Source organism: Haliotis asinina, chromosome 13 (genome assembly GCF_037392515.1).
Source record: "Haliotis asinina isolate JCU_RB_2024 chromosome 13, JCU_Hal_asi_v2, whole genome shotgun sequence".
Lineage (NCBI taxonomy): Eukaryota > Metazoa > Mollusca > Gastropoda > Lepetellida > Haliotidae > Haliotis > Haliotis asinina.
In genome coordinates, this window is record NC_090292.1 from 49080396 (window position 1) to 49095647 (window position 15252).

Here is a 15252-nt window from a genome sequence, read left to right on the forward strand (position 1 = left end):
TTTTAATGTTTTTGTAAACATCTTTATTCAAAAGTTTCTTGGTATAAATACAGTCAGTCAGATAAAAAAATGTTCTCTTGGTTCCTCTTTCTTTTTGCATTACCAAAATATATGTGAAACAGCATCAACTTGGTGTTTGTCTCACTTATCATCACAGAAGTACTACTACAGATAAGATCAGGGCTGTCTATTGATATACATAATAGAGATCAATCATTGTTCAGTAGGTATCTATCGATTATTGATACATATCAGAGCTGTAACTTTGAGAAACACTGCAAAAAATGTCTGAAATGAATTAAAGTGTTTCACCTTACTGGTGAGTGATGACATGCTTTTCAACAGTTTACAAAATGGCATCCGGAAGATAAAGTCCTAAATGTGCTGTATGAAACATTTTCTTTGTTCCATCACAAAAGTCAGTGATATCGATAAAAGTTTTCATATCAATAATCATCGATAATCTTTCCTATAAACGATATTTCATGATATTGATAAATTTAGCCAGCCCTAGATAAAATCATCAACAATCATTCAACAATCAAATACATAATCATAATCATTGTCTGAAGTACAACCATAAAAATACCCAGATATACACTGGACAAAAACAGTTAGGGATATATATAAATTTTGAAATTATAAATAATGAATATTTCTTCACTGACAATCTGATGAAATATCAATCATAAAAATAACAATATCCCTAAATTTTGTCCAGTATACATAAAAATCATATAAACAGTCTGTCATACAGCATATTCAATTGCATAAACAAAACTATACATTCAACAAATTAAACAAAGCTCTACTTCACGGGAAATAATATACTGAGAGAAACAAGTAAGGGAACACCACTTTGTCACAGTGTTCCTTGAAACATATCAAGATTTTCACCCACTGTGCAAGGAAACTTGGAAATAGTCAACAAATTTGTAATTCATGTGTTCCTTTACTTGTTTCCCTCAGTACATATGACATGTATGTGGACTGGTGGAATGCTGGAATATATACAGTATACTCTTCAAAAAAAGTAGCAGAACTTCTTTTTTTTAATTACAATTAAACATATTTAGGAGATTTATTGGAGTCAATCAATGTTGATATAATATTATTGAATGTTTTGAGAGTGCATCACCATTTGCACGTCCTTACAACCATAGTTAACGGTTACACATCCTATCCAAATTAAATGCTCAAGTTCCCAGATTTTATTAAGAGTATATATACAACTGTGAATCCTATGGGGATAGCCATACCCTGTATCCCATTGTAATATACCAGACAAACATAGTTACAGATGTATGAATAATGATGTATTTATTCACTGTTACACTGATACAATATCAATCCTAAAAACACCAATATCCCTAACCATATACGTTGTGATAAGTTTTTAATAATCCTATATATCTGTCAGTCTAAGTAAAGTTAGTCTCAGTGTATCTCGTCACACTCCACCACTGAGTCTAACAAAACCTAGTAGTAGGTCGTGGTCAGGTAACCTTTGAGTCACCAATGACCGTCCAATCAAACGCGAGACAGTTAAATAGATTTCACCAATCAGACAACGGCTACTATTTAGGGATCGGAGGGACAAAATATTCAGATCACTGACACAGATCTCTCCACAAACAGAAGTCCACATATAACACAGTTATTTTACCTGCAGTATATTTGCTTTGGGGTTTCTGTTGACATGGTTACCATTAGCTGATATTTCCGCAAGAATATTGCTCAAAACACTATTTTCAGCGACTGTTTACTCACCGTTGTCATGGTTGTATGTACACCGTGTGCATCACCCAGAAGCAAGCATACGCTATATAGCATTTGGGTATGAACCTTTTCGAGATAAAAAGTTCAAAAGGTATGTGCGAATGTTCACTTTCACGATTTCGTAAGCTGTGTTCTGAGTGCTCAATCTCAAAGGTTACCTGACGCAACCTCCTATAAGATTTTGATAGACTCAGTAGTGGAGTGTAACGAAAAGTACTGAGGATAAGTTTAATTAGACTGATATATCTGTAGTCACAATATGGTTGAAGTAATGCAGATGTGAGTGCTGAATGTTAACTCACTCAGTATATACTTCTACTATAGGCACTGAAGTTCACCTTCATTCAGCGATGTGCACTTATTTGTCCTTTTCAATGCATCATGCAGCTATGTGGGGATAGTCTGTAATTAATCAAGTCTGGAGCAGACAATACCGTGATCAACAACATAAGCATCGATCTATGGAACTGATACAGTGTCAACTAGGTCAGTGAACCCAACCGTTCCATCACAAGTGTGCTCTCTGACATGGGCTGAAGACATGCACCAAGTCAATATATCCACCCAGTCCCATTAGTTCCATGTTACCACAAACAGGTAGAACTGGTTGAAGGCACAAGTTCAGCTGTAAGGACTAGGGAAGTAGAGATGAAGTGAGTAAGGATGAAGGGAGTAAGGACAGAGGAATAAGGACAATCGAGTATGATGAGAGGAATAAGGACCAGTGGAATAAAGACGAGGAGAGTCGTGATACAGTCGAGGTGAGTCAGGACATGTTCAGTAGAGACAATGGGAGTATAGACAAAGAGCATGGATGGGGGCGAGATGGGGAGTCGAGGGTGTGTTCAGTAGTGACACTAGGAGTGCAGACAAAGAAAAAGCTCAGGGCTCAAATCCAGCTGCAAAGTTTAACTTGGGGAAACACAGATTGCATAAATACTATCCTCTCACAACTGATTGTTTGGTTCCTCTTGGGGCTATGATATATTGTTGTAAGTCTTCATTACAGAATGGGAGTTTGGAACCTCTTTGAGCTATGATATATTGTTGAAAGTCTTCTTTACAGAATGGGAGTTTGGAACCTCTTTGAGCTATGATATATTGTTGAAAGTCTTCATTACAGAATGAGAGTTTGGATCTTCTTTGGGCTATGATATATTGTTGTAAGTCTTCATTCAGAATGGGAGTTTGGAACCTCTTTGAGCTATGATATATTGTTGCAAGTCTTCATTCAGAATGGGAGTTTGGATCCTCTTTGGGCTATGATATATTGTTGTAAGGTATGGAAGCTCCAATGCAAGACTGCTTTCCAGAACAGATCCATGCCAAATAACATTCTCTAACTCAGACTGCCTAAATACTATCCTCCAACAACTGATTGTCAGTAATGCCAGCTGGTCACAACTCATTCAATCACCTTAAAACAAACTGGATCTATTTACACTTCTGGATTAATGCCTCATATTTATGAAATAAAGACACAAAAATATACATGTGGATATTCCTGAAGGACAGTAGTTGTTAGGGAAATAGTATTCAGGATCTGTGTTTTCTGTGAACAGTGGACCATATTCATGACGTATAACACACAAGCATGTCTTCATTCTTTATAAACAATTACATACCAGGACACATGTTACTGTTATCAGGCATTGTCTGACTCTAAACACAACCTAAGAGTTAAAATATGAAACATTTAAAAAATATACCCCAACATGAAGTACAAAACTTTCATGTTGTACAAATATACAAACCTTAGCTTCAATATCAGCATTGCATATGAAATAACCCCAAATAATTATACTTCATAAACAAATTGATCCTTAATTAGAATAAGAACTGTAGAAAGTGTGTCAGTAAACTTTAAGTTAATGTTGTTTAATATTATCATCTCCTTATTTTTTAAAACATACGTTTCAAGGTTTCTTTGTCTTCAGGAATGAGGGAGTTTAGCCTTTAATCAATATTCTGGCAATATCACAGCAGGGGATACCAGAAATGGGCTTCACACATAATGCCGTGTAGGGAATCGAACCCGGGTCTTCAGACTGAACACTTTAACAACTAGTCTTTGTCTTCAGGTGATTTGTTACTATATATTGCCTTTTTGTCCTAGCTGTGTACATTGCTCGGGGAGCAGATCAATGCATATCCATTTCAGCTCTGTCATTCAACTGAAGAGAAATATTTGTTTCATTTTGTTTGTTTGTTTGTTTGTTTGTTTAATGCCATATTCAGCAATATTCCAGCTATATTGTGATGGTCTGCAAAAAAAATAATCCAAATAATCCAGTCAGGTCCAGACCATTCAGTGATTGACATCATGAGCATCATGCTATGCAAATGGGTCATGATGACATGTGTCAACCAAGCAGACTTGCAAGTCAACTATTACAGCAAGCATGGGTTGCTGAAGAACAATCTCACGCATATCTCGAAAAAGGAGTAAGACACTGATATGTTACAAAATCAAAACATTAAAGTCCAAAAATATTTTTGAAGCATCATTTCAAAGGATGAGTGAGTGAGTGAGTGAGTGAGGAATTTTAGCAATGTTCCAGCAATATCACAGTGAGGACTCCAGAAATGGGCCTCACACATTGTACCCATATGGGGAATTGAACCCGGATCTTCGGCATGATGAGCAAACACTTTAAACATTACACCGCACCGCCTCTTTCTAAGAATGAGTGATCCTTAAAGGACATGTGCAACCAAAAAATCAAAATTAATTAAAACATAGCTATCCATTCATGATACACAAAATGCATTGCAGGCAAAGTATATAGCCTGCGTTCTGAGCGCAGCGCACAGTAACTGTTGAAACCACATTGTCTCCCAGTGCCAGCGTAAAATTAGTTAATCGTTTGAACTCTGATTTCGTGGGCTTTTTTCATCGTGTTTTTTTTCAACTTTATTGGTTGAATTCGCATTTTTGATGATTTGTTTCAACAAGTGCATACCGAAAGGTATCAAAATCAGCAAAGTTGTGTTTTACGTTGCATGTGGCCTTTAAATTATTTTGAGCGGTGTACATTAAAGAAACCTGTGTACATTAAGCACCGAGAAAACAGGAATACCTTACACATTACCATTCTGAAATGACAGCACTTGCATAAGCTCCATACAGAGTCTCTGAGCACTGTCCCCAATGCAATCCATGCATATAGATGTGGAGTACGTGATGTTTGGAGATTCTGTACATCAGTGAATGTCGACGCCGGTGGTGTTTGGGAGTTTGATGGCCGTCAGGCCACCCAAACACAACAAGACAGCCACCATGATCATCGGTACAGCACAGTGGATGTCTACCAGTTCACCAAACACCACGTTGCCGAGGATAGCACCGATACGAGCCATCCCTGTTTGGACACCAAATGCTGTAGTTCTGTAATGCAAAATTTCAGTTTGGATAATGGTGTATTCCACATAGTGAGAGAGAGATTGAGTTTAATTTTTACTCTGTTTTTAGGAATATACCAGCAATACCACAGTGGAGTACATCAGAAATGGGCTTTTCATATTGAACACATGCAGGTAATCAAACCCAGGTATTTAGCATGATAGATAGATACTTTGACCATCCCACCACTTCAAAATTTAGCTTATCTACAGTCCGTTTGAGTCAGAAACAACCTCAGCTATACGAGATCATAAAAACCTGCAAAGGTGAACTTTTCTACAAAGTTGATATTTACATAATAAGTAAGGGACACGATATTCTGTGACTTCCACTTCCACTGTGACCTTAGTGAGTGAGTGAGTTAATATTTAACGTCACCTTGGCAATTTTTCAGCCATATCGTGACGAGAACATTCAGCAATGAAAAGGACTATATGTACATTATGAAACCTGTCAACAAAGGACAGCAAAACACATACAATATCACAATTAGCATTAAAACTAGTGTGGAAAGTTAAAACTGATATCGTTATATGGACAATACAGTATAAAAACAGGCTATAGATCGCCAACAACTGAAGGTAGATCACCACACTAGGGACCATGGGGACTTACAGTAATTTTGTGGGTTGATTGGCAACAGTCTACGTCCCATGACTGCATGAACTAAAGCACTGAGTGTGGCATTACAGGTATTTTTAACCATGACTAGTTTCTTAAAATAGACAATATTCATGAAATACATCGGGTCCTTCTCAACATTATATCTTTTTGCACTTTTGAATTGTACATGGGGCAAACAAACAATCTAAAAAGTTGTCCTGTAAGTTCACATTTTTGGCCATTAAAAACCTTTGGATTTTATAGTTTGATTTGTGAAAAAATTTTTCTTTTCTATTTTTTGAGAAAATGCAACAGTAAAACAGGAAATAAAATTGGTCTGGCCTAATCTGTGAGATATAGCCACTGAGGGGTTCAGATCACCTTGTTACTCTCTTGCTTTTGCATCAACAGGATAGTTGGGGAAAATGTTAAGTGCTCCTCATTAGTATGATTCCTAGAGGTGGAGTACTACGTACCTGACGTTGGTTGGGAAAAGCTCCGTGGAGAGAACATCAAGTGCATTCCAGCCAATGGTGGAGACAGCTCCAAACACACACGATATTGCTACATTCTGTACTCTGGTTTGTACAAACCATATAAAGAACACCGCCAGCCCTGATATACACATGCTGGATGCTGTAAGAACAGAGGAGAGTTAGCAAGGGGAGGTAAACATGAACACCTCCAGCCCTCATATACACTTGCTGGAAGTGGAAAGACCAAAGAAGAATTAGCAAGGGGAGGTAACCATGAACATTGCCAGTCCTATTATATACATGGCGTGGTGTGGTGTGGGGTGGGGTGGGGGCGTGTGTGTCTGTGATGTGGGGTGAGGTAGCTGTGATGTGGGGCTTGGCATGGCGTGGCATGGCATGTGGCGTGGCATGTGATGTGGGGTGGTGCGGCGTGGCATGGGGTGGCATGGCTGGTATAAGTGGCTGCAGTGTGGTGTGGTTTAGTATGGTGTGGTGTGGTTTTGGTGTGGTGCGGCTGTGGCATGGTGTGGCATGGCTTTTGCATGATGTGATGTGTTGTGGCTTTGGTGTGGTGTGGTGTTACATGATGTGATGTGATGTAGTGTGGTGTGGTGTTATGTGATGTGATGTGGTGTGGCTTTGGTGTGGTGTAGTGTTACATGATGTGATGTGATGTAGTGTGGTGTGGTGTTATGTGATGTGATGTGTTGTGGCTTTGGTGTGGTGTAGTGTTACATGATGTGATGTGATGTAGTGTGGTGTGGTGTTATGTGATGTGATGTGGTGTGGCTTTGGTGTGGTGTAGTGTTACATGATGTGATGTGATGTAGTGTGGTGTGGTGTTATGTGATGTGACGTGGTGTGGCTTTGGTCTGGTGTGACTGTGGCGTGTTGCATTGTGATGTGGTGTGACTTAGTGTGGCATGACTATGATGTGACATGGCATGTATGGGCTAGGGTGATTTGGATGGTGTATAAGGCATAGCCTGGTGTTCCTTCAAACATTTATTAATCCGTAGGACTCAGGTAGACAAAAACACAATCAGCATGGCTGTCCATTCTCAGGGCATGTCTAATCATACAGTCACAGGTTACTGGCACTCCAAAGGAAAATACCTCTGCACCGTCATTTTGATGCCTGAAATGACTAGGCCATTGCATGACATTTTGTCTGTCATTTTTCCAAATAAATAAGAACAAGACTATGATGTGACATGGCATGGTTGTAGTATGGGCTGGGGTGACTGTGATGTGACATGGCATGGTTGTAGTATGGGCTGGGGTGACTGTTGCATTACATTTTGTCTGTCACTTTTCTAAATAAATAAGAACATTACTAGTATCATCTTCAACATGCATTCCATCTTCTCACAAAAAACACTCACAAAGTAGTAGTTTTCTTCCGAGTCTGTCCATGAGGAAAATGGTGAACAAGTTTCCAGGAAGGTTGGACACAGCTGTGAGGAAACCCTCCAAGAAGATGGTGTTACTTGGCGGCTCACACATGGTCGTGTTGTTGTGGTTGTCAGTGGAGTTGCCAATGGTTGAGTTCATGGGGCCAGGGTCACATGGTGTCCCGCCAAACTTCTCAATCCGACTGAACAGCTCAGGGAACCACATGAACAACCCGTAGTACCTGGTGGGGAGAACACAGGGGAGTGAAGGAATGAACAACTCCTGGGTACTGACAGGCGGAGGACGTTGAATGAAAGATGGATGGGAGAGAGAAAGGAGGGTGTTGAATGATAGAGGTAGGAGGATGTTGAATGATTTATGAAGGAGGGTGTTGAATGATGAAGGGAGGGTATGGCATGATAGAGGGAGGAAAGAGGGTGTTGAATGATGAAGGAAGAAAGGTGTTAAATGGAAGAAGGGATGAAGGAGCGCATTGAATGATGGAGGGAGGAAAGGAGGATGGAGGATGTTGAATGATGGAAGGAGGGAGGGTATTGAATGAGGGAGACAGGGAGGAGGGTGTTAAATGATGGAGGGGAAAAGGTGTTGAATGATGGAGGAAGGACGGGGTGTTGAATAATGGAAGGAGGAAGGTGTTGAATGATGGAAGGAGGAAGGTGTTGAATGATAGGAGGAAGGTGTTGAATGATGGAAGGAGGAAGGTGTTGAATGATGGAAGGGAGGAGGATGTTGAATGAGGAAGGGAGAAAGGAGTGTGTTGAATGGTTGAGGTAGGGAGGGTGTTGAAGGATGCATCAGGATGGAGGGTTTTGATTGGTGGGTGGAAGAAGGATGTTAAATTACGGAAGTAGGAAGAAGGGTGTTGAATGATGGTGGGAGGAGGGTGATGAATGTTGGAGGAAGGAAGGAGGGTGTTGAATGATAGAGGGAAGGTACATACTTCAGAGACAGGAATGAATCAGTGACCATGAGGACAGTGGTCATAAGTGATGGGTGACACATATATCTTCATATGCTGTAGGTACTATCTTGACATTTTATGGGTCTCTTCTAATGCAGTATTTGGGGTTTTCGGTGTCCATTCTCAACATTTGTCATTACTGGATGCACATTTGTGTGTCATGCATGACCCAGGATCCAACAAAGTATACGGTTAAAACAGTTTTTGTTTTCGAGTATTCAGCACTCCTTCAGATGCAGAGCTTGTTCAGCTTGTCCTGGGCTAGTCTAGATATGCATGAGCTGATAGGTTAGTTGACACAAGGTGACACTCATCCTCATTCTGTTACTGGCACTCATCCTCTCCTTATTACTGGCACTCATCCTCATTCTGTTACTGGCACTCATCCTCTCCCTATTACTGGCGCTCATCCTCTCCCTATTACTGACACTCATCCTTTTACTGTTACTTCCTCATATAATTGACCCATGAAGGTCACGGGGTAGAACAGGCCTTCAGCAACTCATGCTTGCCATAAAAAGGCGACTATGCTTGTCATAAGAGGTGACAAACGGGATCGGGTGGTCAGGCTTGCTGACTTGGTTGACAGGTATCACTTATTCCCAGTTGCGCAGATCGATGCTCATAATGTTGATCCCTGGATTGTCTGGTCCAGACTTGATTATTTACAGACCGCAACCACATAGCTGGAATAATGCTGACTGTGGCATAAAACTCAACTCACTCACTCATTAACTAGTTGTTACAAATGACAGGTCAGCTTAACTTCATTAAACAGGGGAGCAGAGAATATTAAACGGTGACCTTATCTCGGCTATTCAGACATGTTTACAATCAACTGACAAAGGTGCACCCCTTTACAATAATAGACCCAGCCAGATGTGATACAGTCTCGCAATGCACTGATAATCACTTAATCAGGTCAAGCTGAACAAGATGTAATATTTTTTGTTGTTGTTTCTGTGTCCATTCTCTGCATCTGTACATACAGGACGCAGATTTGTGCACAGCGTAAAACCCAGCTTTTCGTATTTTGAACCCAAGGAAAGAAAATGAATGTCATTTAGCTCTGATCTAAATTACATGGAAAGGACACTGATATTACTCCTGCTATTAGTTTCGCAGGACACACGGAACTAAAACCAAATTACCCAAATGCAAGTGTGAAGTTGATCACTAGTAGGACAACATTTCGTCTGAGCAGTGGTGGACGGAACAGCGCCACAGTCGTGTCCAGCAGCTGTAACAGAGGTCAGGCAGTGCTGGATTGTATACTCCTCATGGAGTTGATAATGAAAATTAAGCGTTGAGCCATTGAAAGAAGTAAAAATTCACTTCAAGCTGAAGTCAGATGTCATAACCTTCAATCAATGTCTCTGGAAGGTTCCAAGTCTCACTGAGCCTGTATATTACAAATAGTTCTTTCTCCAAAACAAAATTAGGGCCTGCTAAATTTTGAAATTCTGCGTTACAGCTAAATTTCAGTAGCCAGCTTAACTTCTGGCAAAAGACACAAATGGATAGGTGGTCTGACTCGCTTGGCACATGTCATCACATCCCATTTGCCTATATCAATGCTCAGGGCCCATTTGCATAGATCATGCAATGGGCCCACTTAGGAATCAAACCCAGATCCTAAGCACGATGAGCCAGCTCCAGCCACTCGGCTACTTACATATAAAGAAACACTACCATTAAAGGTCACATGCAACATAAAACACAACTTTGCAGATTCTGATACCTTTCAGTGTACACTTACAGAAACAAATTATCAAAAATGCCAATTCAACCTATAAAGTTGAAAAAAAACACAATGAAAAAAAGCCCACGAAATCATAGTTCAAACAAATCACTAATTTTCCCCCAGCCCTGGTATAAAGTGGTTTCAACAGCTATGCTGCACTTTGCTCATAACGCATGAGCCATGGGTAGGTTCGCGAAGCTTGAGAGAGTATGCCTGCTCGGAATATGAGGTCATGAGTAGTAGTCTAATCTTGGTTGTGTACATAAACAAGTAAATAATCTACTCTACATTAAAAAAACATGTTGATTGTGATAAGCAGACTCTGTCACAGAGAAAAGTCAATGTCTGGTTTATTGACACCTACATTTCTGCCTGTCTGCTAATGACAATATGCAATGCACAACTTCAAATACTTGCCATTTGCAATTTGAAATTAACACCTATTGGGCTTATAAGCCATAAACAAAGAGCAGGCTAAGCATATCGTCAAACCAGTGCACCAGTGGCCAATGACAGGCATTGTTATACATGAGTGCACATACACCACCTCTGACTGGGTTTGGTAACATGGCTGCTTCGTTTCAAGGGAGGTAAACACAAGTACAAAATATTGCACTTTTAATTTGTGATTATACGCTTATAACTTCATTGGCTTTTTTAACAACTACAAGTGCATTTTACATATTATGAACACATGATAGCCGAGTTTTAATTATGTTTGATTTTTTGGTTGCATGTGACCTTTCAGCATAAAGAAGCAATTCTAAATCACATGACATACATACATGGGCACACTTGTCTTTCATGGTTTGAAGCTTCTGCACATTGTCAGAAACAGACGTGTGACCATACTTCTCATCCTCCGACAGCACCAACGCTTCCACCTAAGGGAGATAACCACAACAGGTCAAGTGAATTTCCAACCACATTAAAGGTCAATACTATTTTCGTTCTTCGAAAATTCCTGTACCATCAGAAAAATTTGAAGAGAGTGAGTTAGGTTTTTTGCTGCTTTTAGCAATACTCCAACAATACGACAACAAGGGACACCTGAAATGATTTTCACACATTGTATCCATGTGGGGAATCAAACCATGCATCCACCTCGAACATATTAAACAGACATATCATACAATCATACATTTTTACAGAAAGCCTGTATACAAATAGACAAGTATGCAACATATACCACATCTAAATTACTACTTCATGTGTGTAAAACGTAAAACGTAAAACGTAAGTCTGCATTTGATGAAATATATTGCAGTCTTTGAGTTTTCATTTTCCAAATACAGAATCTGTGAACTAATTCAGAAAATGAGGATAATTCAAATTCAAATTCAAATTATTTATTCGAAAGTAAATAAGGCCATCGGCCCATTTTTCATGTGAAGGTGTAAAAACAATGATATTAACCTTAGAGCACCAGTTGAAATGAGCATGTATAGTTATAGTGAATACAAACAAACAGGTTACTAACTTAACTTCAGTAAAGTAAAGAATGAGGAAAAAACATACTCAGCGAGACAGCCAATGGTATAGTTATTGAAATTACAAATTGGAAAAGGGACATTAAGGTAATTCACGGATAAAATACTACTTCCAAGGAAGAGATATAATGGCCATTAACAGTTGAAAAAAAAAATGAGGATTTTTGTACACATTTAAGCATGATGATTATTATAATTATTACTTGTTCCGGCAAAGTTTGATTTAAATTCTACTTACCTTAAAAGGTTCTCTTTCTCTGTTTCTCTCGTGGACTTGCTTAAGGACGTAGATGGCATCAGTCTCTCGTCGAACCTGCAGAGAAACATATACTCTTCAAGTAGCGGGTCTTCATTTTTTAATTTACAATTAAAAATATTTATTTATTTATTGGAGTCAATCAATGTTGATATGATAAAATTGAATGTTTTGAGAGTGCATCACCATTTGCACGTCCTTACAACCATAGTTATTTGGAATGTAGTCGCATTTGAAAGATGATTGGTGTATGGCATGTTATTTGCATGTGTACGATATTCATTTTAAAACAAATGACTAGAAACAAATACTAACAAATGTGTGATGCAAGACGAGTGTCAAAATTAATATTCTAAGTGATTTCACGACCTTCTTGAAAACTGTCAAAATCAAGAATGGGACCCCGTACATGTGTATGTGGCTACTGCGTTGTGGACCTGCATATCAAGCATTGTGTTTAGGGGTGGTAATAGGGGGCTCAATTCCCCATATGGGTATAATGTGTGAAGCCCATTTTCTGGTGTCCCCCGTCGTGATATTGCTGGAACATTGCTAGAAGCGGCGTTAAAACTCACGAACGAACGAACGAACGAACGAACGAACGACATGGCTTCTTTTCTCAGAATAACCGCATTTCAGGTTTGTGTTTGTGCCCAACTTTACTTTTTGTCAGATCTATTTCCTTTTTGTAAGTAAGACCTCTTCCCAGGTTAGACCATTTCCTAACTCTATATGAACATTTAAATTCAGATGATATGCGAGTGTTTGAAATTAACGGAAAATATCGTAAAAACAAGTATACAATTGACACATTTATTTGTCACATTAGTAAGCGGACACTCTACCTCATGGCCAACAAGCCGACAAAGATACTGGTGTTAAATAATCTATTTCTTGTCAGGACTACAGTCATCAAACTAATTTTAATGGGGTCTGCATGCTTTTCTGTAAGCTACAAAGAGGATGTTACCATAAGACGGCTACGAAGAGGATGTTACTATGAGCTGACTACAGAGAGGATGTTACCATGAGCATATCACAGACAGGATGTTACCATGATCACAGAGAGGATGTTACCATGAGCAAGCTACAGAGAGAATATTACTGTTAGCAGATCACAGAGATGATGTTACCATGAGCAGATTACAGAGAGGATGTTACCTTTAGCAGATCACAGATGGAAAACTACAATGAGCAGATCACAGAATTGATGTTACCATGAGCAGGCTACAGAGAGAATGTTACCGTTAGCAGGTACTTGGGGCTCTCAGGCATCAGGAAGAAGAGAACGGCGGATGACAGCGCAGGGATAGTGCAGACAGCGATGAAGATACGCCAACTGGAGTAAGTGAACTCGGGTGAGAAGTAGCCCCACATCTCTTGAGGGATGATGATCCATGCTAGCCCTGCAACAACAGCAGCAGCAACATCACATACACAGCAGCAACATCACATACACAGCACAACATCACATACACAGCACAACATCACATACTCATACAACATGTCAGTGTATATCTGTATATCATAGTGTACCGGTATATCATAGTGTATGAGTATATCATCATGTAAGGGTGTATCATCATGCACAAGTATATCATAGTGTACAAGTGTGTCATGTTTTACAAGTATATCAGTGAACTATACCTGTATATCAGTGAATACCTGCAGCCAGTATATCAGTGAGTACCTGCAGTTGGTATATCTGTATATCAGTGAATGATGTGTATGTACAGAGACTATATCTGTACGTTGACGTGTAAATACAGCCTTTTGTCTGCGTATCAATTAATACCGCCGATCAACATATCAGTGTGTAAATACAGTTGCTATATCTGTATATCGGTGTGTACCTACAGCCAGTATTTGAATATACATATACCTTAATAGCCGAGGCCAGTATATAGGTGTGTAACTACAAGTATATTTGCATATCAGTGAATACCTACAGCCAGTATATCGGTGTGTGCCTCCAATTCACTATATCAGAGGTAAACCTGCAGCCAGTATATCGGTTTATTACTCTAGCCACTATATCTGTATATCAATGAATACCTGCAGCCAGTATATCGGTTTGTTACTCCAGCCACTATATCTGTATATCAGTGAATACCTGCGGCAAGAATGTTGCCTCCCATCCAGAATGTTGCCAAGAATGAGATCATGGATCCTCGTCTGTCCTTGGGTTGAAATTCACAGAAGTAGGAGAAGATGACCGGCATACTGCCCCCGACACTGAAACATACACACTGACATGTCCAACACTGAAACATACTGCCCCCGACACTGAAGCATACACACTGAGGTGTCCAACACTGAAACATGCACACTGAGGTGTCCATCACTGAAACATACTGCCCCCCACACTGAAACACACACACTGACGGGTCCAACACTGAAACATACACACTGACATGTCCAACACTGAAACATGCACACTGACATGTCCAACACTGAAACATACACACTGACATGTCCAACACTGAAACATACACACTGACCTGTCCAACACTGATCCATACACACTGACATGTCCAACACTGAAACATACGCATTAATGTTTCTAATACTGAAAAACACACATAACATTTCAGAAAAGTTAAATGTACAATCTATTATTTTCTTTTCAACACCACTGATAAAGGGGAGACAACTACATCACTGACTCACCCAACACCGCTGATGAAGGGGAGACAACTACATCACTGACTCACCCAACACCGCTGATAAAGGGGAGACAACTACATCACTGACTCACCCAACACCGCTGATGAAGCGCATGAGGAGAAAAAGCCAGAAGACTTGGGCCACACTGGACAGCAGCCCTCCAATTCCATTGACCATCAGTGACCACAGCAGGATCGAACGACGTCCACCCTTGTCGGCCAGGGAGCCCCAGAAATATCCCCCAACCATCATACCTGAAACACATGGTTGACAGTGAGTGAGTGAGTGAGTGAGTGAGTGAGTGAGTGAGTGAGGGAGTGAGGGAGTGAGGGAGTGAGTGAGTGGCATGAATCTAACACTAAGTAACTGCATGTGAAATATCCATGATTTTGCAAAATGGACATAAAACTCCAAGTCATCATCAGTAGCTAAGGTGGTGCCATGATGCCAGAGATGG

At 39.9% G+C, this 15252-nt stretch overlaps 1 protein-coding gene across 3 annotated transcripts in view; it reads right to left on the reverse strand.

The window, feature by feature from the left end:
* Positions 1-15252, reverse strand: part of LOC137260054 (synaptic vesicle glycoprotein 2B-like) — a 38220-nt gene continuing 22968 nt past the window's right edge. For 2 of the 3 annotated variants that reach the window (XM_067797746.1, XM_067797745.1), the window contains exons 4-12: positions 14887-15049; positions 14242-14363; positions 13374-13534; positions 12111-12185; positions 11168-11266; positions 9790-9878; positions 7647-7897; positions 6262-6421; positions 9-5167 (exon numbers count right to left, since the gene is read on the reverse strand). In XM_067797746.1, coding sequence (XP_067653847.1) covers positions 4984-5167; positions 6262-6421; positions 7647-7897; positions 9790-9878; positions 11168-11266; positions 12111-12185; positions 13374-13534; positions 14242-14363; positions 14887-15049 — 1304 coding nt within the window. In that variant the 3' untranslated portion in view covers positions 9-4983. Of the gene's footprint in view, positions 5168-6261; positions 6422-7646; positions 7898-9789; positions 9879-11167; positions 11267-12110; positions 12186-13373; positions 13535-14241; positions 14364-14886; positions 15050-15252 lie in introns of all 3 variants that reach the window. The other variant, XM_067797744.1, reaches the window with a different exon arrangement.